The 27,800-nt window shown below is 34.8% G+C and overlaps 1 protein-coding gene across 1 annotated transcript in view; it reads left to right on the top strand.

Moving 5' to 3' along the window:
* MNAT1 (MNAT1 component of CDK activating kinase) overlaps positions 1 to 27,800 on the top strand; it is a 245,187-nt gene that overhangs the window by 137,066 nt on the left and 80,321 nt on the right. The window contains exon 7 of the mRNA XM_010354636.1: positions 16,567 to 16,688. Within this exon, the coding sequence (XP_010352938.1) occupies positions 16,567 to 16,688 (122 nt within the window). The remainder of the gene's footprint in view (positions 1 to 16,566; positions 16,689 to 27,800) is intronic.

Raw genomic sequence — 27,800 nt, 5'->3', positions numbered from 1 at the left:
AAATGACCTCAAATAGGACGAGGAGATTTGTTATGTAGGTTTTTTTGGAGATAGGATAGATGATTAGAGGGATCATTTAAAAACCTTTCTTCATTCATGAAACGAATATTCCTGATATATATCAACTACTGTACTAGGTGCAGAAGAGTCAAATCTAAATAAAATGTAGTCTCTTAAATTATTGTCTCTATAATGGCATAAAGAAACTTCCATCTTTTCACTGAAAAATACTTCTGCTTTAGAAGACTACTAATCTTACGTGATATTTTTGTTTCGCTTATGTAATAGTAGTATTTGTAGGTAATTTTATGTAAAGCCATTTTTATATTACATTAGGAAATTTGGACTTAGGTATAAGTTGTCACTGTTGGATAAAGTTCACTTATAGTGCCAAGTTAGGAATTCTTGGAAATTATTTTTGAAATTAGTAAAAGAAAGTGAGCTAAAATGCTGTATGCCTGAAAGTTTTTAAAGAAAATTTCTTGCAAATACTGTTTTTCTTAAAATTAATGCAGACTCTTTTAAAGGAGGCAGGTTTTGTCTAATCAGATAGTCTCCTTGATGTTTTTCTTTTCTGATCTTTTTATAGAAACAGATACGGTTTGCTGGACACTGTGTCCTCTTGGCAGCAAATGGTAGTTTGGTAATAAGACAAGCATCAGAGAAAGAATGTAAAAATAATACTTTTCACATTTGTTCCACATTTATCAGTGCCCAAGGAAAAAATAAAACCTATAACAACAAAAACAAACAAAATAAACAAAATATTTTTCTTGTATTTTGCTTTTCCTTTAAGCTACTGGCATATTTCCCTATTTTCATTTGTCTTATAATTTAAAGAAAATAATGTTTGCCTAGTGTTTTTTCTTCCTCCCATTCCCTTTTTGTATTCTGGCTTCTATTTTCACTACTGTACTGAAGCTCCTCTGGGTATTGAAATTCCCTTCACTGGGAATGCTCTTTCTTCCCCTCCATTTCAGGGCTGTTTCAGCCTTCAGAGGTTCTCCCAAATGTCATTTCTTCCATGAACTCTACTGAATGAAAATTCAAATGCTTGTCATATTCAGTAGAATCATATCATATGTGCATTTAATTTGCTAGAATTCAACTAAAGTTGAAAACAACACCAAACCAGGGAGAAAAGTAGCAAAAATGCCTCTTTTTTCCCAAGTAAAGAAAATTTTTGAAACAGCATAGATGCCAAATGCAAGCTACCTACTTTGGTGATCTATTCCAATGCTAGAGGAGAAGCTAGCTGAGTTGGATTTATATAAAGAGATTAAAATATGCACAGAACAATGTACAGTATACTGTATAGGCAATTTGAGGGACTTTTGAAGGGTTATTTTGACTTTTTTTTTTTTTTTTTTTTTTTGCCTTAATCTGACTTTAGAACCAAATCCTTTTGCACATCACAGTATAACTGTGTTGAACTAAGTCAGTCATATAATTTAGGACCCTTCTAGGCAACACTTTGATCTTTCTCAAGTGTTTCAGATGTGGAACTAACTAAGGGAAAATGACTAGCTTAATTCCTTTCCTATTTTTATTTTTGCATTTTTCAGGGAGGGGAATATATTTGTATGAATGCAATTATAATAAAAACAGGTTAAAGCAGAGGAAGACAATGCTGTTCCTTTTATATTTTGTGTTCTGTAGTTTGAGACTCATGCCTTTCTCAAAAGTAATTGCATGTAACCACAAATATATTGCTACAGTTAGCGTCTATATGAGTCTTATTAGTTTTAAGCCAATACAAGGAATTTATAGGAATGCTTATTAAATATCCAGAGTTTAGTTGTAATTATATATTAGTTGAGAAGCTTTAATGATACTAATCTTTTACTAGTGATCTTTTAATGGAAGATACTATTTCCTAATTTTTTCCAGCTTTTTCATTTCAAAATTGGTTACTTTTCATTTTTGAAGTTCTTAAGGAAAAATTTATATTGATATAATAAAAATTCTAAAATTAGAGCTGAAATATTAAAGGACATTTCTGTGTGGAACACTAATTAGTGTATGTGTTTAAGGAGAAGATTACAAACGAACTTGGCTAACAAATCGTTAAGGAATTTCACTGTAGTAAACAGATTTTGATGAGTTTCCAGGGCTAATTTGCTAGAAACATTTTCAGAGACTTGGCTTGCCAAATGAAGACGTATTTAGAGCCATTTTATTTCTAATGATGAGCAAGAAACTTAATCCCTTAGCTAGACGGTTATAGAAATTTGTCTTTGATATTTTCAAGCATATCATATGTATTTGAGTAGAACTGAACATTGCTAAAGAGCTAGAAAAATATGGTGCTGTGTCTACAGGATGAAACCTATTTTTTTTATTTCGAAGAAGCCCATTTTAGAAGAAAATTTTTGTGAAAATTGGTAATCTAACTATTAGGCACCACATTTTAAAAGACAAAGAGTGCTCATAAAGGCTGATTTGTGCAAGTAAGTCATCATTAGAATACTTAAAAGAGCCTACCATATATATACTTTTACCATTATATTATACTTATTCCCAAACATACATTCAGAAAAAGAATGTAGTCTGATGATTCTAACAGAGTTGGGAATCTGGGTCTTAGTCTTGTGCATTTTTTCTATTGGCTGTTTCTTTAGTGTATGTAGAATCAAATTACATTAAATTTGAGGGAAATTTTATTTATTTTTATGATACATTGTGAGTCAGTGGCTTATTTCCACTTAGTGGTCATGAAATGATAGCAAGTTAGACTTACTGTTTCAGTCTCCTCACTTATACACCCCCCTTCCCCACTGCAGATGGTGAAAATGAAACTTACAGAAATTAAATGTTGCACCTCAGTTCATTCTAGCTTAGAGACAGTGCCAGGAGAAGTACATTGTTACCTCTTAACCTGCAGGCCCTGTCCCTCATTTGTCTTTTTACTGTTTACATTTTGAAATAAATTAGAGAAAATCGTTTATATGGGGAAAAATGAATTATACTTACCATGAAATTAAGTACTACCAGCAAGTTATTACGATGCAGCTGCTGCAGTGATGACAGGATGACATCACCCTATAATGACCAGGACAGCATAGTATAAAAATTTCTGCTTGCTTCTAAAATAAATTGAAAACAACTGAATTACCAAAGAAATGTTACTCAGAATGAACAGCTTGTAGACAGTGCCAGGTATATTCTTTAAGTACTTTATCCTATTACAAAAATATGTGTGGGTACACATACACTATTAAAACATATGTTCACATCCATATACATATGTACAAATAGACATGTATGTGTGTGTATATACATGCATACACAACACATATGTCCACACATATTTAAATTATTAGAACATTACCAAAATAGAAATAGTCATTCAGAATTACCTCAATTGATTTTCTAAAAGGCTTCGTGGAGATATTTTCTTTGGAAATAGTCACTAGAATTATAGTAGTTTAAAGCTACCAGAATGAAATATTCTGGTTTCTGCTTCCACTTAGTAAGGTAACATGTTCTGTAGAATTCGACAAATTTAACATCGTAAGAGGACTCAGTTCATAAAACCAACACCACCATCATTTTGTTTGACCCTAAGAAATAAAAGTGGAATGCACAGTCCCACTGTAATGTGATTTACTAGGATATGAGCTCCCTGAGGGCAGGGGCTTGATCTGTTTTGTTCCCTGATGTTCTTTTCAGTTCTTGGCATATATAGTAGGTGGTTATATTTGTTATATGAATGGATGATGAATACCACAGAGTAAGCACAATGTTTTGTTATCTGAAATTTTGTTAAAATAACTAACTACTAAGATGTCTAAAAAACACATTCCCAGCCTAGAAAAGTATCCATTGACTGTAATGAATAAGTGAAAAGAAAAAAATAAAGTCTAGAGAAGGTAGAAATTTATTTCTTGTGTACTCTCATAGTACACAAGACTATGTAGTCAACAAAATTCCAATTGTTTACACTAAGAGCATTTTAAATTTATAGAATATGGAAACCTGATCATCTTACGGTTGTCTTAGTGTTCATACTATTAAATCACATGAAGCTTTTTTATATTGTGTTATTTTATCTATCTATCTATCTATCTATCTATCTATCTATCTATCTATCTATCTATCTATCTATCTATCTGTGTGTGTGTGTGTATAGATAGATAGATAGGTAATTTGAGACAGAGTCTTGCTCTATTGCCAGGCTGGAGTATAGTGGCACGATCTTGGCTCACTGCAACCACCGCCTCCCGGGTTCAGGCAATTCTCCTGCCTGAGTAGTTGATACTACAGGCACACAGCGCCATGCTCAGCTAATTCTTTTTTTTTTTTTTTTTTTGTATTGTAGTAGAGACGGGGTTTTACCGTGTTGCCCAGGCTGGTCTCGAACTCCTGAGCTCAAGTGATCTGCCCGCCTCAGCCTCCCAAAGTGCTAGGATTACAGGCGTGAGCCATTACGCCTGGCCTATATTATTATATTTTAATATTATTCATTAATTCAACAAAATATTGAGCAGCTTTTTGGTGCCAAGCTGCTCAGTGAGGTGCCTATGACAGTGAGCACAGGGCCTTACAGTCTAATGGGAGACAGATTCAAAACAGACATTTACACAGAGTTTAACAGGCTTACAGGGCTTATCGGCAAATATGTTGAAGATGAGGATAGTTTGTTGGATAAATGCCATTAAGCAAGATAGATCAATAAAAGAGTTCTGAATTTAAAATTGTGTTAAAGGATTTGCAGAATCATTTAAACCTATCGGCCTAAATTTCCAGCACTTTGTATTTACAACCTCTTCTATGGTACTTAACAGAAAACCATATACTGATTGGTGTAGAACTGGATTTTCATGTTTAGTATTTTTATTATTGTTTATTTAAACAATCTATATACTAATTATTTTTATTGCCGTTATTTTCATTAAATAATAATGTGTTTTCTTTAATACTGTTATTCTAAATGATTTGTTGCATTCTAAATGTGTGTGTGTGTTTTGCCATAGTATGTGTTTAGAGTTAGCAACAAAAGATATTCTTTGCTCTTTATTTGGTGAGAAAGCATAATGATAATATTTGTAGTGTATAGATTCACAGACAAATCTTAGTAAATTATAAACTATTTTTGTAGTAGCTTTTAAACTTTCTAAGAAAAGTTAAATAATACGTTTCAGATTATTAAAAATACAGCCATATATACCCGTGTCAGCATTTGCATTGTTCTCCCAATGTTCCTATGTTGCTCTATATGGAAATGAGCTGAATTTTAGAAAACCTTTTTTCTCATAAACTTATATTTTTTGACTAGCAAATGATGGAAATATAGGGCTCTAAGCTATATTTTAGAAAAGAAACAGGTTTCATTTTGTTACATTGTAGGGGAATAAAAACACTAATTATGTATACTACTGAATGTACAGTTTGCATGCATTTCCCCCCAAGTGTGGGTATTACCTAAAGTTGCATGGTTTTCTGTGGCTCTTCTCACTACATTTTTACTTTTAAAGCCTCATTTCTTTATCAATTATGTGATAACAGTAACAAAAACAGAAAGGACTTTAGTTTTGTGTCGTACTTTTGAAAGTCAGGAAAATGTACCTGAATTACTTAATGGTGTTTTTCAAGACTCGGTGCTAAGACCTCACTCTTTATATATTCCCCCACACCCAGTTTCTTATTCTTGTGACCTTGCCTATCATTTTGATGCTGATAGCAAAATTTCTTTTGAGTTTATTTTATATTTCTAGCTGCCTTTACTGAACATTTCTACTTGGCAGCAATGTTGGATGGATTAAACACCATCTTAAACTCTTTATTTTTAACAGCTTTATTGAGATATAATTTACTTACCATAAGAATTACTTATTTAATATATAATGTATTGATTTTTAGTAAATTTACAGAATTTTGTAAACAGTAATCCAATTTTAGGATATTTTCATCACTCCAAAGAGGTCTCTGATACTCATTTGCAGACACAACACACTTCTAGCCCACAGCAATTGTTTTTTTCTTTTCTTTTTTTTTTTTTTTTTATTATACTTTAAGTTCTAGGGTACATGTGCATAACGTGCAGGTTTGTTACATATGTATACTTATGCCATGTTGGTGTGCTGCACCCATCAACTCGTCAGCACCCATCAATTCATCATTTATATCATGTATAACTCCCCAATGCAATCCCTCCCCCCTCCCCCCTCCCCATTGTAGGCCCCAGTGTGTGATGTTCCCCTTCCATTGTTCAGTTCCCACCTATGAGTGAGAACATGCGGTGTTTGGTTTTCTCTTCTTGTGATAGTTTGCTAAGAATGATGGTTTCCAGCTGCATCCATGTCCCTACAAAGGACGCAAACTCATCCTTTTTTTATGGCTGCATAGTATTCCATGGTGTATATGTGCCACATTTTCTTAATCCAGTCTGTCACAGATGGACATTTGGGTTGATTCCAAGTCTTTGCTATTGTGAATAGTGCCGCAGTAAACATACGTGTGCATGTGTCTTTGTAGTAGAATAATTTATAATCCTTTGGGTATATACCCAGTAGTGGGATGGCTGGGTCATATGGTACATCTAGTTCTAGATCCTTGAGGAATTGCCATACTGTTTTCCATAATGGTTGAACTAGTTTACAATCCCACCAACAGTGTAAAAGTGTTCCTATTTCTCCACATCCTCTCCAACACCTGTTGTTTCCTGACTTCTTAATGATTGCCATTCTAACTGGTGTGAGATGGTATCTCATTGTGGTTTTGATTTGCATTTCTCTGATGGCGAGTGATGATGAGCATTTTTTCATGTGTCTGTTGGCTGTATGAATATCTTCTTTTGAGAAATGTCTGTTCATATCCCTTCCCCACTTTTTGATGGGGTTGTTTGTTTTTTTCTTGTATATTTGTTTGAGTTCTTTGTAGATTCCGGATATTAGCCCTTTGTCAGATGAGTAGGTTGCAAAAATTTTCTCCCATTCTGTAGGTTGCCTGTTCACTCTGATGGAAGTTTCTTTTGCTGTGCAGAATCTCTTTAGTTTAATTAGATCCCATTTGTCAATTTTGGCTTTTGCTGCCGTTGCTTTTGGTGTTTTAGACATGAAGTCCTTGCCCATGCCTATGTCCTGAATGGTACTACCTAGATTTTCTTCTAGGGTTTTTATGGTATTAGGTCTAACATTTAAGTAGAAAGCTGAAACTGGATCCTTTTCTTACCCCTTATACGAAGATTAATTCAAGATGGGTTAGAGACTTAAATGTTAGACCTAATACCAGCAATTGTTAATCTACTTTCTGTCTCTGTAATTTTGCCCTTTCTGGACATTTCCTGTAAGTGGAATCCTATAATACATTGGTCCTTTGCATCTGGCTTCCTGTAGCATAACGTTTTTGAAGTTCATCCACGTTGTAGCATGTACCAGTATTTCATTCATTTTTATAGTTGAATAGTAATAAAATTCAGCATATTGTGTGAATGTTCAATAAAGGAATTCATATTCATACTATATGAATGTACCACCCCATATTATGTATCCATTCACAATTGTTGGACATTTAGATTGTTTCCACTATTTATTTGGCTGCTATTAATAGCTGCTATGAACATTCATATACAAGTCTTTGTGTGGTCATATGTTTTCATTTTTCCTGGGTAGATAAGTGGAATTACTAAGTTGTAAATTAAACTTACTTGTTACTTCAAGAAAAACTACTGAACTAATTTTTAGAGTGGCTGCATCATTGTATACTCTCAACTGCAATGTCTGTGGATTCCAGTTTCTCCACATCTACACTAACACTTTTTATTGTCTGTCATTTTGGTTATTGTCATTCAAGTGAGTGTGCATTTAGTGTGCATTTTTCTGATTATTAGTTATGTTGAGCATCTTTTCATGTGCTTATTAGCCATCTGGTCTTTTAAAATCTTTTGCCACTTTTAATTGGGTCATTCTGTCTTTTTATTAGTCAATTCTAGGAATTTTTTTTTTTTTTGACACGGAGTTTCACTCTTGTTGCCCAGGATGGAGTAAAATGGCGCGATCTTGGCTTACCGTAACCTCTGCCTCCCGGGTTGAAGCGATTCTCTTGCCTTAGCCTCCCGAGTAGCTGGGATTACAGGCGCTGGCCACCATGTCCAGCTAATTTTTAAATTTTTAGTAGAGATGCGGTTTCACCATGTCAGCCAGGCTGGTCTTGAACTCCTGACCTCAGGTGTTCCATCCACCTCGGCCTCCCAAAGTGCTGGGATTACAGACTTGAGCCACCGCGCCCGGTGTCTAAGAATTCTTTATCGGTAGTATTCTGAATTTGATCGAATTATAAAATACGTGACTTGCAAGTATTTTCTTCTGGTCTGCATATTATCTTTTTAAAATTTCCTCTTTGTATAAGTATGTTTTGCATTGGTATAAAGGAATACCTGAGACTGGGTAATTCATTAAGGAAAGGTGTTTATTTGGCTCATGGGTCTGCAGGCTGAATGAGGAAGCTTTTACTCATGGTGGATGGCACAGGGGTAGCAGGTACACATGGCAAGAGAGAGAGCAAGAGAGAGAAGGAAGTACCTCTTAAAAACCAGCTCTAATGTGAACTAATAGAGAATTTGCTTATTACTGAGGAAGCGCACCAAGCCATTCACGAGGGCTCCAGTCCCATGACGCAAACCCTGCCACTAGGCCTCACCTTCAACATGAGGATTACATTTCAACATGAAATTTGGAAGGGACATGCATCCATCCTACATCGCTCTTCTATCTTTCCCTTTCCTGTTTTTCCTGTCTCTGTTAATCAGCTCTCTCTGGTTTTCACATTTTGCTTCCCACCTCAGCTACACCAGATTGCTACCAATTCTTGCAGTCTTAATTATAATTATTATTCTTTTTTTTCTCTTCCCCCCCATTACTACTCAGATCTAGATCATATTACTTTAACCTTAATTACTAAAATAGCTATAGACTTAACCTACTTGATTCTAGACTCTTCTTTCTTTGGTGCTATTATTCTTTTCTTTGCTATAAATACATATCCATTGTTTTTCAAAACTAACAAAGATTCTGTGATCTATTTTAAACATTTTATAATGAAAAATTTCAAAAATAGCAAAGTTGGAAAATAATACAATGAATACTCACATGCCTAATATCTACAGTCAATAATCTATAATATTTTGGTATTACATCTCTCTCTCACACACACACACACTCACGCACATTTTTTTCCCTGAACCGTTTTAAAGTAAATTACAATTTCCATGAAATTTTACTTTTAAATTCTTCAACTGGCATCTCTCACTGACCTGTTCCTGCATAGGACATTCTCATACATAACCATAATGCCATAATCACACCAAACAATTAACAGAAATTCTCTAATATAGCTTAATACCCAGTCTATATTCAAATTTCCCCAGTTGTTGCCAAAATATTTCATGGCTTTTTTTTCCCTTCCAAATTAGTACTGAGTCAGTGACTCTCACTATGTTTATTAAACGTCTTAATTCTGTCTTAATCTTGAATAGCTCCCATCCCACTCTATACTTTGTCATCTTTATTGTTGTTGTTTCTCATTATATTGACCTACTGAAGAAACCAGGCCACTTGTCTTGCAGTATGTTTTTTCTGATTTTTTTATCTGTGTTATTGTTCAATAATAGTTTTTTTATAGCCATAAATATATACCAATTTTTATATCCATTTTGGACAATTCAGAAAATAGTGCAACAAAGATAAATAATTTCATCACCTAGGGATACTTTTTCTTTAGTTTTCTTTTGCATTTGCAGATTTACTTCATTTTATTATGTTCTATTTGAGATGAGATCTTGCTCTGACACTCAGGCTGGAGTATGGTGGCACAGTCACAGCTCACTGCAGCCTTGATCTCCTGGGCTCAAGTGATCCTCCTGCTTCAACCTCCTGAGGAGCTGGGACTACAGGTGAACACCACTATGCCTGGCTAATTTTTTTTTTTTTTTTTTTTTTTGTAGAGATGAGGTCTCACTATGTTGCCCAGGCTGGTCTCAAGCTCCTGGGCTCAAACTATCATCCCACCTTGGTCTTTCAAAATGTTAAGACTACAGGCATAAGCCACTGTGCCCGACTCTTAGGCAGATTTTAAAAATAGTTTAGATCATAATGATCATGTACTTAACATTTTATTAATTTCTCTTTAAGCATGATTTTAAATGGCTACACACTGTTTTATGTTATAATTGAACTGATGTTTACTTAAACTGATGTTTACTTATTGATTGAACATTTAGTTTCCTTTCAGTTTTTGACAATATAAACAGTGATGAACAGACTTATGAATAGGAACTTGATTATATTTCTGATTGCTTTCTTATAAATTATTACAGATGGTATTACTAGGTCAAAATATGTGAAGATTTTAAAGGTTTACTAAATTGCTTTTCATAAATAAAGCAATTCCATAGTTTGCTTACCAGCAGTGTATGAAAGCAGCTTTCTTCACGCTCTCTTGTCATATTAAACATTATTTATTTATAATTTATTTACTAATATGCTGGAGATAAAACATTCTGACATTGTTTTGACAGTTTTTATTTCTTACCCGTGTGAGTTCAAACTAGACTTGGAGTCTTTTCTAGCTGTGATTTAAACTATCTATACTGATTCATTCTCTGCCCACCCTTCTTTCCCTATGTACCTGTCTCTGCTCAGGTTTACTTATTGTCTCAGGACACAACATACTGCTGTGGTAATATTGCTATCCTTCCCATTGCCTTGCTTTTGTAGACTTTGTCCTCTGAGGTCTAGTGCAAGTTGCACTGTTTCATTCTTCCATCTTTTATTGATTCTTCCTCTCGATATTCTTTTTCTTCCTATTCTATCTTTTTCTTCCTCTTGATATTCTTTTTTTCTATTCTGTCTTTTTCATTCTTCCACCTTTTATTGGTTCTTTCTCTCGATACTCAATAGCACTTAAGTCCATACCATTTGGCACCCAACCAAATTTAATTCAAATATAACTTAAAATTAGTATATCATGCACTTTGATTTCTTTAACTTGAATCCTCCTTTTTCTGATAATTTAGAATAATATCTATCACCCTTACTGTTTGGGTGGAAATATCACCAATGACCATTTTTCATCTAAAAAACTTTTAAACACCGTTTCCCCCCCAATCACTTAAAACCCTTAGTACTTTCTCATGTGACCTGTTAAGCCATTATCTGCTCTGTGGGTGATTTTAAAAATTTAAAACACATGTCAATGAGTAAGTCATTGTTCTCTAAGTTCTGCTCCAGCTTTAGGTTTGAGAGCCATGGCATCTATCTCACATGAGTTTTTTCCGAGGGAAAGATAGATGGAATGTTAGAAGGGCAGTTTGTGTGTCATTTATGAATTTTACCTTATCGTTGTTATGGCAAACAGAAAGAACTACCACTGAGTAATGTTTATTTCTTTCAGATGTTACAGTTTTAAAAAAGACTCCTTTTTGAGCCTATGGTATTTTATGTACCTGAGCTATTAGAATTTATATAAAAAATTGGGTTAAACCACCTAGGATTTACTTAATGCCATTAGAACTTTTAAATTAATCATGATTATATTATTTAAAAATAAGATATTGAAAGGCAGTGTGTGGAAACTGCACTGGGCAGGAATTGAGAGATCTGACTCTATGTGACCTTAGAAAAATTTACGTTTTGAGGATAATAGCTTCCATATCCATAAAATGAAGGTGTTAGGGGAAAAAAGCACAGGCTTTAGAATCTGACAGACTTGGCTTTTAATCACCAAACTGCCATTAACTACAGTATGATCTTGCTCAGTCACAATATCTAACCCCCATTTCCTCATTCATAAAGTACGATTAATAGTACTTATTTCATAAAATTATTATGGATGCTGAGATATGCATACAAAACCCTTTAGCATAGTGTCTAGCACAGAATAAATAATGTTAACTCTTCTTATTCAGTGACCTTTGTGGCTATTGTAAGTGATGTCTCCACAAACTTAAGAGAAGACTTTGAATTATAAGATATTGGCCGGGCGCGGTGGCTCAATCCTGTAATCCCAGCACTTTGGGAGGCCGAGACGGGCGGATCACGAGGTCAGGAGATCGAGACCATCCTGGCTAAACTAACACTGTGAAACCCCGTCTCTACTAAAAAATACAAAAAAAACTAGCCGGGTGAGGTGGCGGGCGCCTGTAGTCCCAGCTGCTCGGGAGGCTGAGGCAGGAGAATGGCGTGAACCCGGGAGGCGGAGCTTGCAGTGAGCTGAGATCCGGCCACTGCACTCCAGAGTGAGACTCCGTCTCAAAAAAAAAAAAAAAGATATCATAACTTTAGTAATTTGGGTGTTGTTGCTAATATTTAGGTAATGATTAGTTTTAGTATGTTGTTTTCCAGTGCAATTATTTAAGAAAGCTTGTTTTTCTTGAATATTATCTTCCTTGGAAGGTAATCCAGCTCTCGAAAATACCCATTCTGTGTGAGCCTTTCTGGACCTTGCTCTCTAATTTCTGAAATGCAAACGGAGTATTGGTGAGACTGTAAGTGTACTTCTTTAATTGTCACAGTAGTTTTCCTTTCCCTCACTTACCCTCCTCTCTCATTCCTCTCCCCTCCCTTTTACCCCCATAGCTAAAACATGTGACACCAATACTGGACATTTTGTATCAAATGACAGGAGAATTTGGTGTCTGACAATTTTTGAAGAAGACACTTTGAAATAGGGATGTCAGAACAAGTCTCAAAATATCCCACTCAGGCACTGTCTGAACCTGTGCAATGCTCTCTGAATCATTGGTCTGAAATTGTATTATTCTGTGATAGTATAAGATTTAGCTTGACAGTTCCATGTTTATTTAGAAAGGCTGTGGAACATGGAGGTTAGGGGTTAAAATAATATGAATGAAGTTTCTGACATTACACTTTTTTTCTCTTTTTCCTGCGTATTTTAATTCTAGCAAAGCAAATGAGGAAGTTAGAATATCCAAAACTCAGTTTTAAAAATTGTGGTAAAATACATGTAACATAAAAAGTTCATATTTTAATCCCTTTTAACTATACTTTTCTGTGACATTAAGTACATCCATATTGTTGTGCATCTGTCACCACCATTCATTTCCAAAATTTTCTCATCTTCCTCAACTGAACCTGTATCCATATCCCATGATCCTAGTCTGTGGTAACCACTGATCTACTTTCTGTCTCCATGAATTTGACTACTTTGGAACCTTCTATTAGTGGAATCATATAACTTTTTGTCCTTTTATGCCTGGCTTATTTCATTTATCATAATATCTTCAGGTTCATCCATGTTGTCATATGTCAAAATTTCCTTCCTTTCAAAGGCTGAATAATATTCTATTGTATTTATGTGTATATATACACCACATATTATTTATTCATTTATTCCTTGATGGACACTGGGTTGCTTCCACCTTTTGGCTACTGAAAATAATGCTGCTGTAAATATGCATTGGTGTACAAATATTTCTTTGAGACCCTGCCTTCACTTTCGGGTATATACCCGGAATCCAGCTGCTGGATCATGTGGTAATTCTGTTTTTAATTTTTTGAGGACTTGCCATACCGTTTTCCACAGCAACTGTGCCATTTTACATTCCCACCAGCAATGCACAAGAGTTTCAGTTTCTCTACATCTTCACAAACACTTAGCATTTTCTGTTTTTCTTTTTAATAATAGCCATCTTAAATAGCCATGGGTGTGAAGTGGTCCATGGGTGTGAAGTGGTATCTCACCGTGGTTTGATTTGCATTGCCCTAATGACTAGTGATATTGAGCATCTTTTCATATACCTGTTGGCAATATGCATATCTTTTTTTTTTTTTTTTTTTTTGAGACAGAGTTTCACTCTTGTCACCCAGGCTGGAGTGCAATGGCGAGATCTCGGCTCACCGCAAACTCTGCCTCCTGGGTTCAAGCGATTCTCCTGCCTCAGCCTCCTGAGTACCTGGGATTGCAGGCATGCGCCACCATGCCCAGCTAATTTTGTATTTTTTAGTAGAGACTGGGTTTCTCCATGTTGGTCAGGCTGGTCTTGAACTCCCGACCTCAGGTGATCCGCCCGCCTCAGCCTCCCAAAGTGCTGGGATTATAGGCATGAGCCACCACGCCCAGCCGCAATATGTGTATCTTATGTGGTGAAATCTCTATTCCAGTCCTTTGCCTGTTTTTGGTGAAGTACTTTTGACATTACAGTGTCAGAGATGCCTATTACAATGTGCCTGTAAACTAGCTAGGATGATGCTACATGCTGTTGAACTTGTTGAAGAGAGAAACTGTAATCCAGGTGCAAGCATCTTCAATGGTTGTTTCTCACTGCTGCAATTGTATTTTATCACTTTTAAGTCATGACTTTTACCTTTTTTAAAAAAATAAAATAGATAATGTGTACTGCGCATCCAACTTAGTAATTTAAGGGAAAAAGGAAACTAAGGGATATAACAACAAAAAATTTGTAAACTAAAAGTTAGAGGAATTAATAACTGCAAGAATGGTTTATAAAAAGTTATGAAATAAAAGTAATAAAACTGTAGCAAGAAAAATAAGAGAACTATGGTTAAAATCAGAAAACAAAGACTGTATAAAGTGTAGGTATTTTTGTAAATTAGAATTCTGTGTCCACATGGATTATAGATATGTAAATCTCAATGTAATGGTATATAGCTGAGTGGCACTTTATTTTGCTCAAATATAATCTGTAGGGTCTTTGTATTTTAGTTATCTAGTAGTTCTTTCTTCTCAGAAAAATACTCAGAATGGATGTTTTCATCCAATTTAGTTTTCAGCATAAAATTTTCTTATTTTGTTTGTATATGTATGTGTGATGTGAAATAAATACACATAAAGTTAGATTTCATGTGAAGACTTCAGAGAATAGACATTTATGTGACAGCTTTGCAGAGAATAATTTTATTAATTTTCTTTCCTAATTTGAGCTTTCAAAAAAACAAAACAAAACCGATTACCAGAAATGTCAAAGTAGTTTAGTAAAAATAGAAAAATGTGAGGCTAGACTATGCTTGTATACAAGGGGACTTCAAAAAGTTTGTAGAAAATGGAATTAAAAGATAAATATAAAAAATATAAACTTTATTTCTCAACATAAGCTCCATCAGGAACAAGACACTTTTGTAAGCAATGATACCAGGCATTTAGTTCATCCCTAAATAACTGAGGGTCCTGGGAATTTAACTATGTCAGTGAAATCTTTTTTATTATTATTATTATTACTGAAGAAAAATGGGTTCCTTTTACAAATTTTTTGAGGTTAGGAAACAAAAAGAAGTAAGAAGGAGCCAAGTTGGGACTGAAAGGTGGACACCTAATGATTTCCAATGAAACTCTTGCAGAATTGCCCTTGTTTGATGAGAGGAAAGGAGCAGGAGCATTGTCGTGGTGAGGAAAGGACTCTGGTGAAGCTTTCCTAGGTATTTTTCTGCTAAAGCTTTAGCTAACTTTCTCAAAACACTGATAATAATCAGCAGATGGTATTGTATTTTGGCCCTCCAGAAACTCAATAAGCAAAATGCCATGGGTATTTTGAATAGTGAGTTTTTTGAATTGTTGCTATGACCTTTACTTGTGACCAGTCCACTTTTGCTTTGACTGGACTACTTCCACCTCTTGGTAGCCATTGCTTTGATTGTGCTTTGTCTTCAGTACTGGTAAAGGCATGTTTCATCTCCTGTTCTTAGAAGAAAGGCTTCAGGATCTTGATCACACTTGTTTAAAATTTCCACTGAATGCCCTGCTCTTGTCTGCAGCTGATCTGGGTGCAACAGTTTAGGCACCCATTGAGTGGAAAGTTTGCCCAACTTTAAATTTTCAGTCAGAATTGTATAAGCTGAACCAGTTGAGATGTCTCTGGTGTTGCCTATTGTTTCTGCTGTTAATCACCAGTCCTTTTCAATTAGGGCAAGAACAAGATTTTTTTTTTCCTCGCAAATTGATGCAGATGGTCTGCCACTGAGGACTTCATCTTCAACATTTTCTTGTTGCTTCTCAAGATGAGTTATCTATTTGTAAGCTGCTGATTTCTTTGGGGCATTGTCCCCATAAACTGTCTGTAAAGCATGAATGATTTTGCTATTCTTCCATCCAATCTTCACCATAGATGTTTGTTCTTGTTTCAATTTAGTAGAATTCACATTTCTCTGATAGGAGCTTTTTTCAAATGGTCTTATGCTTCTTCATGCTTCAAACTAGGGGCTGTTCAGACAAGTTATTACAAGTTAGTACAAGTTTGTTTTGGTGCAAACGTTTTTAAAATCCATGCATAGTTTTTAAATAATATGTATTTTGCATAAAGTTTTTGAAGTCTCTTGTATTTTATGACTTCTACCATTGACATTGAACAACTGTACTAACGCTAAATTTGAATTTAATGATGGATTTGGTTTTCCTCTTTTAAATCATGTGTAAATGACTATTAATTCTATTATGTGAGTTTCAGTTATGCAATGCATTGTACCCATGGAACAGCACAACTAATGGGTAATACTTCTAATGTGAGGAATTTAGTAAATCTTTAAAATGGTTATAAATAAGTAACAACATGAAAATAGTATTAAGAAGTATTAACTTCCTTCATTTTTCTAACAGGGTCAACATATTTCACTGGCACCTATTCACAAGCTTGAAGAAGCTCTGTATGAATACCAACCACTGCAGATAGAGACATATGGACCACATGTTCCTGAGCTTGAGATGCTAGGAAGACTTGGGTATGTGTCCTAAAGAACTTTACATTGAGGAGCTGATATATGGGACTTAACTGCTGTTCTTAACTGACATGTTAACTTTCTTAGATTTTCCGTTTATAGAACTTTTTTTACTGTTTTGTGAAAAACGAGCAGTACTTAATACTAAGTTGTTTTATTTTTAGTACATTAATTTTTCTATGGACTTGTTAGGTCTCTTGAGATTGAACCTGGAGTATATTAGTTCTTTTTTAAGTCTGTCCTTGGCAGCCATATTGAAATGGCTGTTTATTTTCAGTCATGAGTGTTTTTTTTCTTTTTTTAGAGAAATTGCAGCTTAATTTAGTTAGTAGTAAGCCAATAAAAATATGAGTTGGGCTCCTTGCCGTGAAAAAGGGTAGATTTACTCATTGTGCACTGTCTACAGTGAAACTACATTTATGAGTCATGAGCCATGAAATATATTTTGTTGAAAGGTATAATGTAAGGCTGGCCCAGTGGTTCAACAGTCATATCATATATATCCATTCTGGAAATGAACCTGGGATCCTGGCTTTTGTGAGGGATGGAGAGATGGTTATAGTCTCTCTCATGGGAGCAAGTGGATATTTGTATACTTGAAAAGTGCAGGCACAGATGTTGCTAGATGGAGCAAATCATTTCTTGGTCTCATTTTAAAATGTGAACTATTGAATGAAAGGCTGATCCAGAAACTGTTGTTGCTTAACAAAAGAAAATAGTGGAAAGAATATAATATTTAAAAAAAGGGGTACATCAAGGCCAAGCAATTAAAAAGCAATAGAAAAAGTCAGAGACCCCAAGAACAAAAACAAAAAAGATGAAACAAATAATAAAACCTTCAAAAACAAAACCAAAATCTGGAACATGTTGTATAGTATTTTACATGTGAACATCAAGGCTCCAAGGCAAAGTTACTATTTAAATGATGTTTAATATCTTAAGGCTAAATTTTATTTATTTCTTTATTCTCTTAAAGTCCTACAGCCTACAAGCATGAAGCCAACAGGATGTAAAACAACCTAAAACCCCCTTTGAGATAACAGATTTATTAAACAATTATCTTAAATGCTAAAATTGAAGTTTGAGGAGATAGACAATAGTGTGTTTTATAATGTAAAATGTTATATGTGATGTAGACATTTATTTCTTATCTCTTACAAAGAGCCAGAATTGTGTATCTTTAATATAAATTTACCTCAAAATCTTTACTTTCAATGTCCGTGAAGTTAACGTGTTTAAAATAGTACTCCTCTGTTACTGGGTTTTGCGTTTTCCAATAATTTTGTCAAAATTATTCATATACAGATTTTATTATGTTCAGGTAGCTTTCTTCTGTTCCTAGAATGTTGAACTATTATTATTATTTTTTCTTGAGACAGAGTCTTGCTTTGTCACCCAGGCTGGAGTGCAGTGGTGCAATCTTGGCTCACTGCAACCTCTGCCTCCTGGGTTCAAATGATTCTCATGCCTCAGCCTCTCGAGTAGCTGAGGCTGCAGGCATGCACCATCATGCCTGGCTGATTATTGTATTTTTTGTAGAGACAGGGTTTCACCATGTTGGCCAGGCTGGTCTTGAACTCCTGGCCTCAAGTGATCTGCCCGCCTTGGCCCCCCAGAAGTGCTGGGATTACAAGTGTGAACCATTGCACCCAGCCCATCTTTTAATATACTGAATTCAGTTTGCTGGTGTTTTGTCAAGGATTCTTGCATAAGTGTTCATAAAGGATATTGGCTCATAGTGTTTTCTGGCTGTATAGAAGTATAATTAAAAAAGAAAAATTATATATATTTAAGATAGAGAAGATATTTTAAAATTAATTTTTGTGGGTACATAGTAGGTATATATACTATGGGCTACGTGAGATATTTTGATACAGGCATGCAATGCGTAGTAATCACATTAAGGTAGATGGTATATCCATTACCTCAACATTTATTCTTTGTGTTACAAATAATCCAATTATATTCTTTTAGTTATTTTCAAATGTACAATTAAATTATGATTGACTATAGTCACCCTGTTGTTCTATCAAATACTAGTTCTTGGCCAGACACAGTGGCTTACGCCTGTAATCCCAGCTCTTTGGGAGGCTGAGGTGTGCAGATCACTTGAGGTCAGGAGTTTGAGGCAAGCCTGGCCAACATGATGAAACCCTGACTCTACTAAAAATACAAAATAATAGCTGGGTGTAGTGGTACGCACCTGTAATCCCAGCTGCTTGGGAGGCTGAGGCAGGAGAATCACTTGAACCCAGGAGGCAGAGGTTGCAGTGAGCCAAGATTGTGCCATTGCACTCTAGCCTGGGTGACAGAGTGAGACTCTGTCTCAAAAACAAAAACAAAAACAAACAAAACAAAACCAAAAACTAGTTCCTAGTCATTCTTTCTAACTATTTTTTTCTACCCATTAACCATACTCACATCCTCTCCCACCTCCTCACTACCCTTCACAACATCTGGTGACCTTCCTTCTACTGTCAGTTCAATTGTTTTAATTTTTAACTTCCACAAATAAGTGAGAACACGCTAAGTTTGTCTTTTTGTGCCTGGCTTATTTCACTTAACATAATGACCTCCAGTTCCATGTCTGTTGTTGCCAATGACAGGATCTCATACCTTTTTTATGACTGAATAGTACTCCACTGTGTATATGTACCACATTTTCTTTATTTAGTCATCTGTTGATGGACATGTGGATTGCTTCCAAATCTTGGCTATTGTGAACAGTGCTGCAACAAACATAGGAGTACAGATGCCATTTTGAAATGCTAATTCCCTTTCTTTTGGGTATATACCCAGCAGTGGGATTGCTGGATCGTATATTAGCTCTATTTGTGTTTTTTGACAAACCTTGAAACTGTTCTCTGTACTGGTTGTACTAATTTACATTTCCACCAACAGTGTACAAGATTTTCTTTTTTCCACATCCTCTCCAGTACTTGTTACTGCTTGTCTTTGGATAAAAGCCATTTAAACTGGGATGAGATTATATCTCATTGTAGTTTTGATTTGCATTTCTCTGATGATTACTGGTGATGTTGAGCATTTCTACATATGACTGCCATTTGTATATCTTCCTTTGATAAATGTCTATTCAAATCTTTTGCCCATTTTTAAGTTGGATTATTACATTTTTTTCCTGTTGAGTTGTTTGAGTTCATTACATTTTCTGGTTAATAATGCCTTGTCAGATGGGTAGTTTGAAAATATTTTCTCCCATTCCTAGGTTGCCTCTTTGTTCATTAATTTCTTCGCTGTGCAGAAGCTTTTTAACTTGATGTGATCCCACTTATCTATTTTTGCTTTGGTTGCCTGTGATTGTGGAGGTGTTCCTCAAAAAATCTTTGCCCACTCCAGTGTCCTGGAGAGTTTTCCCAATGTTTAATTTTAGTAGGTTAAATAGTTTGAAGTCTTAGATTTAAGTATTTAATCCTGATTTGATTTTTTTATGTGGTGAGAGTTAGGGGTCTAGTTTCATTCTTATGCATATGGATATCCAGCTTTCCCAGTACCATATTTTGAGAGACTTTCTTTTCCCAAATGTATATTCTTGGTACTTTTGTCAAAAATGAGTTCACTGTAGATGTATGGATTTGTTTTGAGATTCTTTATTTTGTTCCATTGGTCTCTGTCCATTTTTATGCCAGTACCATGCTATTTTAGTTACTATAGCTCTGTAGCATTTGAAGTCAGGTAATTATAATTCCTAAAGTTTTGTTCTTTTTGCTCAGGATAGCTTTGGCTATTCTGGGTCTTTTGTGATTCCATATAAATTTTAGGAATTAAAAAAAAAATTTCTGTGAAGAATGTCATTGGTATTTTGATAGAGATTGCATTTAAAATCTGTAGATTGCTTTGGGTACTATGGCCATTTTAACATTATTGATTCTTCCAATCCATGAACATGGACTATCTTCTGTGTGTGTGTCCTCTTCAAGTTTTTGCATCAATATTTTATAGTTTTCATAGTAGAGATCTTTTACTTCTTTGGTTAATTCCCAGGTATTTTATTCTAGCTATTGTAAATGGTATTACTTTCTTGATTTCCTTTTTAGATTGTTCACTCTTGGCGTATAGAAATGCTGCTGATTTTTGTGTGCTGATTTTGTATTCTGCAACTTTACTCAATTTGTTTATCAGTTCTAATAGTTTTTTTGTGGAGTGTTTAGGTTTTTCCAAATATAAGATCATATCATCTGCAAACAAAAATAATTTGACTTACTCCTTTCTGCTTTGGATGTCCTTTGTTTCTTTCTCCTGTCTGATTGCTCTAACTAGGACTTCCAGTTCTATGTTGAGTAACAGTGGTGATAGTGGGCATCCTTGCTGTGTTCCAGATCTTAGAAGAAAGACTTTCAGTTTTCCCCCATTCAGTATACTAGCTGCAGGTCTGTTATATATGGTTTTCATTATGTTGAGGTAAATTCCTTTTATACCCAGTTTTTTGAGGGTTTTTACCATGAAATAATGTTGAATTGTATTCAGTGCTTATTCAGCATCAGTTGAAGTGATCATATGGTTTGGTCCTCATTCTGTTGATACGATGTATCATATTGATTGATTTGCATATGTTGAACCATCCTTGTATTCCTGGGATAAGTCACAGGTGGTCATGATGAGTAAATGATCTTTTTAATACGTTGTTGAATTCAGCTTGCTAGTATTTTGTTGAGGCTTGCAAACACTATCTTATAACCCATTATTTTAAGCTGATGACAACTTAAGGTTGATAGCATAAACAAACAAATAAGCAAAATCAAAGCTAGTAAAAACTCTACACTTTAACTTTGTCCCCTTGCTTTTTAACTTTTTGTTGTTTCTATTTATATCTTACTGTACTGTCTGTGTCTTGAAAAGTTGTAGTTATTATGTTTAATTGATTTATCTTTTAGTTTTCCTACTTAAGAGTAGTTTATCCACCATGATTACAGTGTTGGAATATTGTGTATTTTTCTGTGTACTTACCATTACTGGTGAGTTTTGTACATTCAGGTGATTTCATATTGCTTGCTAATGTTCTTTTCTTTCCAATTGGAGAACCCCCTTTAGCATTTCTTGTAAGACAGGTCTGATGTTGATAAAAACCCTCAGCTTTTGTTTGTCCGGGAAAGTCTTTATTTATTTCTCCTTCATGTTTGCAGGACATTTTCACCAGATATACTATTCTAGGGCGAAAACTTTTTCCTTCATGCCAGTCTCTTCTGGCCTGTAAGGTTTCCACTGAAGAGTTCACTACCAGACATTATTGGACCTCCATTCTATGTTACTCGTTTATCTTTCTGCTTTTAGATTTCTTTATCCTTGACCTTTGGGAGTTTGAGTATGAAATGCTTTGAGGTATTCTTTTTTGGATTTAATCTGCTTGGTGTTCTGTAACCTTCTTGTACTTGGATATTGATATATTTCTCTAGATTTGGGAAGTGTTCTGTTATTATCCTTTTGAATAAACTTTCTACCCTAATTTCTCTGTCTCCTATTTAAACCCCGTAACTCTTAGATTTGTGCTTTTGAGGCTATTTTCTAGATCTTGTAGGCATGCTTCATTGTTTTTTATTCTTTGTTTTGCTTTGTTTTCTTTGACTGTATTTTCAAATCGCTTATATTCAAGTTCACGCTTTCTTCTGCTTAATCAATTCTGCTATTAAGAGACTCTGGTTTTGATTTGTATTTTCTTGATGATTAGTGATGTTGAGCAGCTTTTCATATGCCTTTTGGCCATTCATATATTATCTTTGGGGAAATGACTATTCAGGTCCTTTGCCCATTTTTAAATTGAGTTATTTGGTTTTTTTTGCTATTGAACTATTCACGTTCTTTATGTAATTTAGGTATTAACCCTTTATTGGATGTATAGTTTGCAAATATATTTTCCCAATGTGTAGGCTGGTTTTTCATTTTGTTGTTTATTTCCTTTGTTGTCCAGAGATTTTTGGTTTGATGTAGCTCTACTTGTTTATTTTCGGTTTTGTTGCGTATTTGGTGTCTTATCTAGAAAACCATTGCCAAAGTTAACATCAAGGATCTTTCTCACTGTTTTCTCTTAAGAATTTTATGGTTTCAGATTTTATTTTTAAGTCTTTAGTCCATTTTGAGTTGATTGTTTTTTTGGATATGGTGTATGATAAGGGCCAGTTTCATTCTTTTGTATGTGTATAGTTCTCTCAGTGCCATTGACTAAAATCCCTAGCCTTTTTCCATTGTATGTTTTCATGCCCTTGTCAAAAATTAGTTGACTGCAGATGTTTGGGTTTATTTCTGGGCTCCCTATTCTTTTCCAATGTCTATATGTTTGTTTTTGTGTCAATACCATACTATAGCTTTGTAATATTATCTGATATCAACAAACTTGGTGTCTCCAACTTTGTTCTTCCTTTTCAAGGCTGTTTTGTTTTTTGAGGGTATTTTGTGGTTTCATGTGAACTTTATAATTTTTTTCTATTTCTATTGAAAATGCCATGAGAATTTTGATAGGGATTTTGTTGAATCTGTATACTGCTTTTGGTAGTATAGACATTTTAACAATATTCCTCTATTCTTACAGACATGGGATTTGTTGCCATTTATTTATGTTGTCTTCAGTGTTTCATAGTTTTCAGTGTGTAGAGTTTTGACCTCCTTTGTTAAATTTGTTCTTAAGTATCTTAATCTTTTTGATACTATTGTTAGTAGAACTGTCTTGATTTTTTTCAGATAGATCACTATTAGTATAAAGAAATATAGCTGATTTTTGCATGTCTATTTCCTATCTTGCTACTTCGTTGAATTCATTTTCTAGTTATAACTTTTTGGTCTAATTTTATGATTTTGTACATATAGGTTCATGTCATATGCAGAGAGGCATAATTTTACTTCTTGCTTTCCTATTTGGATGTATTTTATTTTTCTTGTCTAATTGCTCTTGATAATACTTCCAATTCTATGTTGAATGTAATTGATGAAAGTGCACGTCCTTGTCTTGGGGTGAGGCAAAAACTGAAAATTTTTCCTTTGTTGATTATATTAGGCATAGGCCTTTCATAAATGACCTCAATTTTGTTCAGGACATTTTATTCTAAACTTATTTTGTGGACAGTTGTTATCATGAAAGGATTTTGAACTTTGTCAAATGCTTTCCCTGCATCTATTTGAGATGATCATGTGGTTTTTATTTTTCATTCTGTTAATGAGTTGTATAACATTGATTTGTTAAATCAACCTTGTATCCCAGAGATAAATTTCATGTAGTCATGATGTATAATCTTCTTGGTATGTTGTTGATTGTATCTCTATTCATCTGAGATATTGGCTTTTAGTTTTCCTGTAGTCTCTGTCTGGCTTTTATATCAGAATATATTAGTCAGAGTTCTCTAGAGGGACAGAACTAATAGGATAGATGTATATATGAAGGGGAGTTTATTAAGGAGTATTGACTCACATGATCACAAGGTGGAGCCCCACAATACACCATCTGCAAGCTAAGGAGCAAGGAAGCCAGTCCGAGTCCCAAAATCTCAAAAGTAGGGAAGCCGACAGTGCAGCCTTCAGTCTGTGGCTGAAGGCTTGAGCGCCCCTGGCAAACCACTGGTGTAAGTCCAAGAGTCTACAAGCCAAAGAACTTAGAGTCCAATGTTTGAGGGCAGGAAGCATCCAGCATAGGAGAAAGATGAAGTCCAGAAGACTCAGCAAGTCTGCTCTTTCCACCTTCTTCTGCCTGCTTTATTCTAGCCACGCTGGCAACTGATTAGCTGGTGCCCACCCAGATTGAGGATGGGTCTGCCTCTCCCAGCTCACTGACTCAAATGTTACTCTCCTTTGGCAATACCCTCACAGACACACCCAGGAACAATATGTTGCATCCTTCAATCCAATCAAGTTGACACTCAATATTAACCATCACACAGAGTATAGAATGAGTTAGGGATGTTTCTTCCTCTTCAGTTTTTTGGAAATATTTGAGAAGGATTGTTGATAGTTCTTTAAATGTTTCATCTAGGTTACCCAGTTTGCTCGTAGTTCTCTCATATAATCCTATAATCCTTTTAATTTCTATAGAATTGGTAATAATGGCTCCACTTTCATTTCTGATTTTACTAATTTAAGTCTTCTCTCCGTTTTTCTTAGTCTAGCTAAAGATTTGGTAATTTTGTTGATATTTTTGAAAGAATCTCGATTTATTGATTTTTCTCTATTTTTCTATTCTCTATTTTGTTTATTTCTGCTTTAATCTTTACTATTTTCTTTTTTCTGCTAGTTTTAGGTTTAGTTTGTCTTTCTCTTTCTAGTTCCTTAAGTGTAATGTTAGATTGTTGATTTAAGACTTTTCTTGTTTTGTTTAGTTTTTTTTTTTGAGACAGAGTCTTGCTCTGTTGCCCGGGCCAGGGTGCAGTGGCATGATTTCAGCTGACTGCAACCTCTGTCTCCCATATTCAAGTGATTCTCCTGCCTTAGCCTCCTGAGTAGCTGGAATAACAAGCGTGCACCACCATGCCTGCTTAATTTTTTGTAGTTTTAGTAGAGACAGGGTTTCACCATGTTGGCCAGGCTGGTCTCGAACTCCTGACCTCAAGTGATCTGTCCACCTTGGCCTCCCCAAGTGCCGGGATTACAGGTGTGAGACACTGTGCTTGGTCAGATTTTTCCTGTTTTTTAGTGTTAGCACTCACAGCTATAAATTTTCCTCCTACTGCTTTGCTGTGTCCCATAAGTTTTGGTATGCTTTGTTCTTGTTTTCATTCATTTCCAACTGTTTTCTAGTTTTTCTTGTTATCTTTTTTGAACCATTGGTTATTTAATAGTATATTGTATAATTTCTACAAATTTGTGAATTTTCTAGTTTTTCTACCATTATTGATTCCTAACCTCATCCTGTTATGATTGGGGAAGATACTTTGTATGATACCAATTTTAAAAAATTTATTAAGACTTAAGTTATGGCCTAAAATATGGCCTGTCCTAGAAAATGTTCCATGTGCACTTTAGAGGAGTGTGTAGTGTATTTTCTTGTATTTGAGTATAGTGTTCCATATATGTCTTTTCAGTCTAGTTGGTTTGTTCTATTGTTCAAGTCCTCTGTTTTATTTATCTTTTGTCTAGTTTTTCTATCCATTATTGAGAGGGGAGTATTGAACCCTTTAACTATTATTGTAAAACTCTCCCTTTGGTTCTGACAGCTTTGCTTCATATGTTTTGATGGTCTGTTATTAGGTAAATAAATATTTTAATATGTTATGTTCTTTTGTCTAATGAACACTTTAGGTTGAAAGCCTATTTTGCCTCATATTAGTATTTACCTCTGTTCTGTTTTTGTTACTATTTGCATGGAATAGCCCTTTTCATTGTTTTGCTTTTGACCTATCTGTGATTTTGAATCCTAAGTTAGTTTCTTGTAGATAACATATAGTTGGATCTTGGTTTTATTTATTTTTTATGTATTCTACCAATCTCTATCTTTTGATTGGAGGGTTTCATTAAGCTACATTTAAAGTTATTACTGATAAGGATGGTCTTCTGTCATTTTTAATTTGTTTTACATATGCCTTGTAGCTTTTTCTCCCTTATTTCCTATATAACTGTTTTCTTTGTGTTTGTTTTTTAGTGCCACATTGAAAGTCTTTACTTATCTCTATTGTGTACATTCTTGAGCTATTATTTTTTCATTATCATGATGATTACGTTTATTATCCTAAGTTGTAGCGCTCAGAATGTATACAAGCTTAACTTCAGTAACATACAAAAACTCTGCTTTTAAACAGTTCTGTCCTCACCCCTTTTAGTTGTCGATGCCACAGAATTACATCTTTATATATTGTGTGTCCAAGATTATTAACAAATTATTTTTTAAAATCTGTTAGTTTCTTAAATTATGTAGAAAACAAAATGTGGAGTTATAAATCAAACTTAGTAATTATACTGGCTTTTAGACTAATTTTTTAAAAAAGGTATTAGTCTCTTAAATCTTACAATGTTATACCTTTTGATTATCTTTTTACTTACACCTCTTGTATGCTCTATTTTGTGCTTTTCATTTTTTTTTTTTTTTTTTTTTTGAGACGGTGTCTCGCTCTGTCGCCCAGGCTGGAGTGCAGTGGCCGGATCTTGGCTCACTGCAAGCTCCGCCTCCCGGGTTTACGCCATTCTCCTGCCTCAGCCTCCCGAGTATCTGGGACTACAGGCGCCCGCCACCTCGCCCGGCTATAGTTTTTTTTTTTTTTTTTTTTTCTTTTTTGCATTTTTTAGTAGAGACGGGGTTTCACCGTGTTAGCCAGGATGGTCTCGATCTCCTGACCTTGTGATCCGCCCGTCTCGGACTCCCTAAGTGCTGGGATTACAGGCTTGAGCCACCGCACCCGGCCGCTTTTCAATTTTTTAAAAAATTTTGTTTTAAAAGCTAAGGTAATTTCTCTCTTGTCCTATCTTCAAGTTCACTTATTCTTCTATTTTACCCATTCTGCTGATAAGGCCATCAAAGGAATTATTTTTAATATTGCAATTTTTATATCTAGTATTTTCATTCACTTTTTAAAAATGATTTTCACTTCTTAAATTTCCTGCCTGTTCATACATATTATCCACCTTTTCCATTAGATCCTTTAACTTATTAATCATAGTATTTTCTTAACTCCTTCTTTTATCTTTGGGTTTGATTCTGTTGACTGTTTTGTGTCCTCATGGTACACTTGTTGTTTTCCCATTTATTTTAGTTATTATTTGAATATTGGACATTCTGTATGACAGAATAGTAGAGACTGAGATAAATAATATTTATGCACAGAAATATTTACATGCCTTTTTCTGCTAGGCTATTAGTGTCGAGAGCTGAATATTAATTCTGTATTTTGATCTTGTTTTTTTTTTTGTTGTTGTTGTTGCTCCAGTTCCTATCATTGTACCACAGGCTTCAATTCATCTAGTCACAATTTATTGCCACCTTGCTTTTAGTGTGAGGCCTGGAGTGCTGGAAGGAGTTTTCTAGGTTTTCTTGTTCTGTCCTCTAGTTTTCAACAGGCTCTGTAAGCCTGAGGCACAGAGGGCTTCTCTCTTGGTGTTGCTCCCCAGTAGTAGATTGCCCTTGCTTTTTACTTAGAATAAGTCTTATTGTGGGAAGAAGGGGTTTCTTGTTTCTCCTGTTCCAGCCTT

The sequence above is a fragment of the Rhinopithecus roxellana genome, chromosome 5, assembly GCF_007565055.1.
Source record: "Rhinopithecus roxellana isolate Shanxi Qingling chromosome 5, ASM756505v1, whole genome shotgun sequence".
Classification (NCBI taxonomy): Eukaryota; Metazoa; Chordata; class Mammalia; order Primates; family Cercopithecidae; genus Rhinopithecus; species Rhinopithecus roxellana.
Note: the sequence above shows the minus strand (reverse complement) of the source record. Positions and strands in the feature narration are given on the sequence as shown.